This window comes from Antrostomus carolinensis, unplaced genomic scaffold, assembly GCF_000700745.2.
Source record: "Antrostomus carolinensis isolate BGI_N321 unplaced genomic scaffold, ASM70074v2 scaffold48975, whole genome shotgun sequence".
Lineage (NCBI taxonomy): Eukaryota > Metazoa > Chordata > Aves > Caprimulgiformes > Caprimulgidae > Antrostomus > Antrostomus carolinensis.
The window spans coordinates 1-5,092 of NW_010316687.1; the positions used below are offsets into that span (position 1 = coordinate 1).

At 49.4% G+C, this 5,092-nt stretch overlaps 1 protein-coding gene across 1 annotated transcript in view; it reads right to left on the minus strand.

Moving 5' to 3' along the window:
- Nucleotides 1-2,192: 2,192 nt before the first annotated feature.
- VAMP7 (vesicle associated membrane protein 7) overlaps nt 2,193-5,092 on the minus strand; it is a gene marked incomplete at its 3' end in the record, with an annotated part of 8,067 nt that continues 5,167 nt past the window's right edge. The window contains exons 4-5 of the mRNA XM_010168337.1: nt 2,814-2,904; nt 2,193-2,260 (exon numbers count right to left, since the gene is read on the minus strand). Coding sequence (XP_010166639.1) covers nt 2,193-2,260; nt 2,814-2,904 — 159 coding nt within the window. The remainder of the gene's footprint in view (nt 2,261-2,813; nt 2,905-5,092) is intronic.

The following is a 5,092-nucleotide window of genomic DNA, read 5'->3' on the forward strand; positions in this document are numbered from 1 at the left end:
CTCCAACATGGAACTACTGATCTAATCACCAACTTCATTACTGGAAATTCACTTGCCAAAGTGAGACAACCCATCTCGCTACTCCTGACAGCAGTTCCACAGGGGCCAGACAAGCCCTTTCATGCCAGAGCTTTCCTCCGGTATTTGGGCTTGCTGCGTGTGATGAAGGCTTGGGAATCTCTGTTCCATGTCTCCTGCAAAAGTTTTGGCCACCAAACGACCTCAAACCCTCACCAGGCTGTGTTAGTGCAACTATCTGAACCCACTTTCCCTGGAAGGCTGGTGTGAGGAGGCTCCTGCCCAGAGAAAGGTGGCAGCACCCGAACAAGCCAACTCAGCAGCACGCTCTGCTGGTCGTTTTCAGCTTTTCCCCACAAACCACTCCCCAGATTGTCCCAGAAAAGGCTCCACCGGGCACAACAGCATCTCTATGAACTGGCATTTTGACTTGAAGCCAATTCCCACGCTCAAGCACCATCTGAACTTTGGGAGCACTTCTCTCACTCAGCTGGGCAGTTTCTACATGTGGAAGGAGACAGCTGGATACCAGCACACCCCATCTCAGCCCAGATTAGTTCTCCAGAGGACAGAGCTACTCTGATGACCAGCTTCTTCAGACCACCCAAAAGAGGTCTTCAAGATGACCCAAAAGAGGTATTCAACTCCCTGAAAGGAGGGTGTAGTGAGGTGGGGGTGGGTCTTTTCTGCCAGGTAACTAGTGATAGAACAAGAGGAAATGGCCTCAAGTTGCTCCAAGGGAGGTTCAGATTGGATGTGAGGAAGAATTTCTTCACTGAAAAGGTTCTCAGACACTGAACAGGCTGCCCAGGGAGCTGGTGGAGTCATGGCTGAAGGAATTCCAGTCCATCTATCTAAAGCATTACCTGAGGTCAGACTACTTCCTGCCACCACCTGAGGAAGGTTTAACCACTGGATACCTACCTGGAGGACAGTATTCCCTACGGGGTAAGCTCCAGGCATCTCTACTACCTCTCTAAGGCACAAATACTTTTTCCCAGCTTAGAGATGTTTGGATCTCCACAAGCTCCATACAGGAGATATTGGCATTGTCCTGGGTTCAGGGCTGACTTCTGAGGGTCAGGTGCCGAAGGAACTGGAGGGAGAAGCTGAGCCAGGTCTAAGGATTCCCAGAGGAAAGACAAAAAACCTTCCAGAGTGTATGACACTTTACTAGATGACATAATGTTTAATTAAATTTTGGGTTTTTTTCAGTCTTTGCTCACTTAGAAACACGCCACGAAGCTCCAGCGTCTTTTACAGACTCAGGCAGAAAAACACAGCTTTAAAAAAAATTACTTACACTTTCCCTGTTCTAAACTAGAACAACTCTACAGATTCCCATGTTTGCAGCTTATCTGCATCGAGCTGACTTCAGACCAGGCTGCAAGAGAAGTTTTAATTACAATCTTTAGATTTCCCAGAATGGCCTAGATTGGAAAAGCCCTTTAAGCTCATGGAGTCCAACCATGAACCCAACACTGACCAGTCCCCTATGACTAACCCATGTCCCTCAGCACTGTGTCTACACAACTCTTCAATCCCTCCAGGGATGGGGACTCCACCACTGCCCTGGGCAACCCCTTCCAATGCCTCAGAACCCTTTCAGCAAAGAAATTCTTCCTCACATCCCATCTCAACTGCCCTTGGGGCAACTTGAGGCCATTTCCTCTTGTCCTGTCACTCCAGATAACGAATGAGTTTTCCCCACCTGGGGCCCAAGAGATGAGGACAAGAAACACCAGCGCTTGTGCAGGCAGCGTGTCAGCCTGGGCACTGATTGTAGCCAACAGGAGCAAGTTGGAGATGGTTCTTTAAGAGGATGGGGCAGCTGGTCCTTGGGAGCAGAGCATTTGCCCAGTGGTGCAGCCAAGTATTTACCAGTCACCCACAAATCCCACCAGTACTGGCAAGACACAGAAGTGCACAGGATATTGTCACTGTGTTCATGGAGCTGCCAGGCTGGGATGCTGCTGGTCAAACAGCTGTAAGGAGAGGGCTGGAGTAAGACAGGACTTGTATCTGACACAGGGAAGGATCACCTGGAGATCTAGATGCTTCAGTGTCTGTTAAAAGTGGCTCTAGACACTGGTCTTCACCTCCACTGCTCCCTGATGAGCACAATTGATCCAGTAACACCGTTTCCCCATCTTTAAGTTCTTCCCCAGACTTACCGAATCCACAAGATTCTCTGTTTTATCGATCAGCAACTCCAGCTTCTCTCCTCTTTGTGCCACAAGGTCTGGAGAAAGAGACAAACATCCACATCTGTAGGTAGAATCCCAGTGCAAAAAGCTGCTTCCAATACCCGAGCCCAACTGCAGCCAGGAGCTCCCGGCAGCGGCTCATCAGACACCGAGTAGTTCTCAGCCTTTCAGAGACCGCCTGGCAGCAGTACCTGAGGAACAGCCTCATCACACAGGCCACCTTTTGGGACTGACCTGCCTCCCTTTTGGTCAATTCCAGATCTAACCTTCTATTTGAAGTGGTTCAGACTTGTTAAAACTCAAACCAGAGTCTGACTCACAAAAAACCCCCCGTGTAAGCTACTGAGGAGCATTTTCCTCAGCACAGCTGCAGGAAAACCACAGACCAAATCCTTCACCCCATCGCGAGCTGTGTGACTTCACCTCAAGCAACGTTCCTCATGCCCGTGTGCCACCCTCAGCCAAGCTCCATGCAAACTCAGAGCTCCCCCAGCCCCTTCTTCATCAGTTCACTCTATGAAGAGAGGCCACCCCACCATCAGCTTCACTCCTGGTCACTGTCATTCCAGCCCAGAGGGAAGCAGGTACCTATGTTTCGAACCATGATGCCTTTAAGTTCATCGATCTGAGCTTGTGTCTCTGCCACCTGGTCAGTGCCCTTGCTCTCCGAGTGGTATTTCTGTAAGAAATCAATAGTCAGTGAAAGCAAAGACCTGCAGCACTGCAGTTCAGTTCCTTCAGACAACAAAGGAAACTCCTGGTCACTACAGAGCAGCACGGACGTAAATGTGAGCTTTCCAAGTTACCTGAAACATTTATATGTGGGTAGTGGACCAAAATCTGACCTTCTCTGCCACTGACAGATCCCACACACCCATCTGCTCCTGCACTGCAGGAGCTACAAGGCAGCCAGGTGCCTGCAACTCCCAGAGCATTCAGAAATAACAGCCCCTGATGAAAGTCTAAGCAATTGGCTGCAAGGATGGGGAGTAAAGACAAGAACCTGGGAGATACGGTTCACTAAATGCCTTGGCTGCTATCACTGGTCCCACTCCCACACATCATTTCTGAACTATTTATGAAGGCAACACACTTTCCCGACCTTCTCTACTTGAGAACATGTCAAGACAGCCCTGCAGTTTCACAAGGAAGACAGCACACAGCCATCTCTGCAGGTGAGCATCAGAGGCAGCTCCAGGAAAGGTGAGGAGGGCCCATGAACTGGTAACACCACACCAGGAGATGTTGAAGACGGCTGGTTCAAGCTGTGCACCAAAAACCACGTTGCTAACCTGTGCACCATTCCTGTCATCCCTCCTCCTTTGTTCTCTTCCCTTCAGAAGTGACAGGGACTTCACTCAAAGACTGTTCTTCCTGGTTTGGGGATCACAAGGAACCTTTGGTGACCGCATGGTTCAGGCTGGCAGGCGAGAGAAGCTCTGGCCAGCATTCCCAGGTTGCAAGGAGTCTCCCAGTGTTCACAGCAGCCAAGGAGGGAAACTGAGGTGAAGTCAGTGTTGGGTAACTAAGTTCTGCTGCTCCTGGATGGATTTCAAGTCACTGCTCTCCTCACAGGTCCTCTGCAGTCATGCATTGCTAGCCACAGCTCCTATGATCCCACTCCCTTTAAGTCACCTTCACCCAGGGAAACGGGTCTCTGCAGCAGAACTCTCAGGTAAATTGGTGTTTTCCTCTATGCACTTACATCTGAAGACCTTCACAAAGCATCTCTACTTTAATGAGACCATCCAAGGAGACTGACAGCAGAGGCCAGGACTAAATCATGATTGTTCTACTTCATGACCACCTACTGAAGCCCCAGTTTTCTTTTAAGTGTTTGATTTCCATCCATTTCTGACAACACGGGAAGCAAGAGTGTGACACAAACAGCATTCACGTAGTCAGGTCATAATTAAAGGTCACAGCACGTCATCTCCTTTGGACCTTCTCCTCAGAGGTTAGCTTTTGAGGAGAAGGTGCAGAACTGGCGTGCTACCAAAGCTGGTCACTGGTTTTACTGGAAGCATGGTCTCCCTTTTCACTGTTATCTGTGTGTTACACTTGAGTTGTAGCGTGATCTCTGAACTGCCACAGGATCTCCTCCTCCACCCTCAGCCTCACACTAAACTCCTTCAGTTGCAGGAATCACCTCAGTAACAGCCCTGCTCTTGTTCAGAACCCACCTGGACACTTTCCTGTGAAAAAAAAATGTAGGGAACCTGCTTTGGCAGGGGGGTTGGACTGGATGATCTCCTGAGGTCCCTTCCAACCCCACCACTCTGTGATTCTGTGAAATGGAAAGGCTGGGATTGTTAGAGGAACATCAACACCATGGCACTGAAGAGTGCCTGGCTCTTCCAATAAGGCAATTCATTAAGCTTACTCCAGCCATGAATAGATTACAATTTGATGAGTCATCTCTTCATATCATTTCAGTCTCCACATATCAAAGCCTGGTGGAGAAGAAAAACTCAGTCCTATCCCACACAGGAAATTAATCTAATTTATTATGCACAACGCACTGAGCCCTTCTGGAGCCACACTGCCATTATCATTCATTGCTTTTTATCTGCTGTATAAGCCAAAAACCAGCCTCTGCAATCAACTATCTGCACTCTAGGGGCTCCAAACCCCCTCCACTGAGGGCACCTTGGCTCCTGTCACCAACAGAGCAAATCCTCACTTCACCTTCACCCACCTCAGCCTCCTGGCTTCACCCCACACCTCAACATGCAATATTACTGCTGGGGAGGGTTACACAGCTTGCCCACTTTCTACATTTACAGGCAAGAGCTGGGCTCATGGGTCACCAGCAAAGGACCTCTCCTCCTGCACCTGTAGCATCACCAAACCTGGCACTTCCAGTA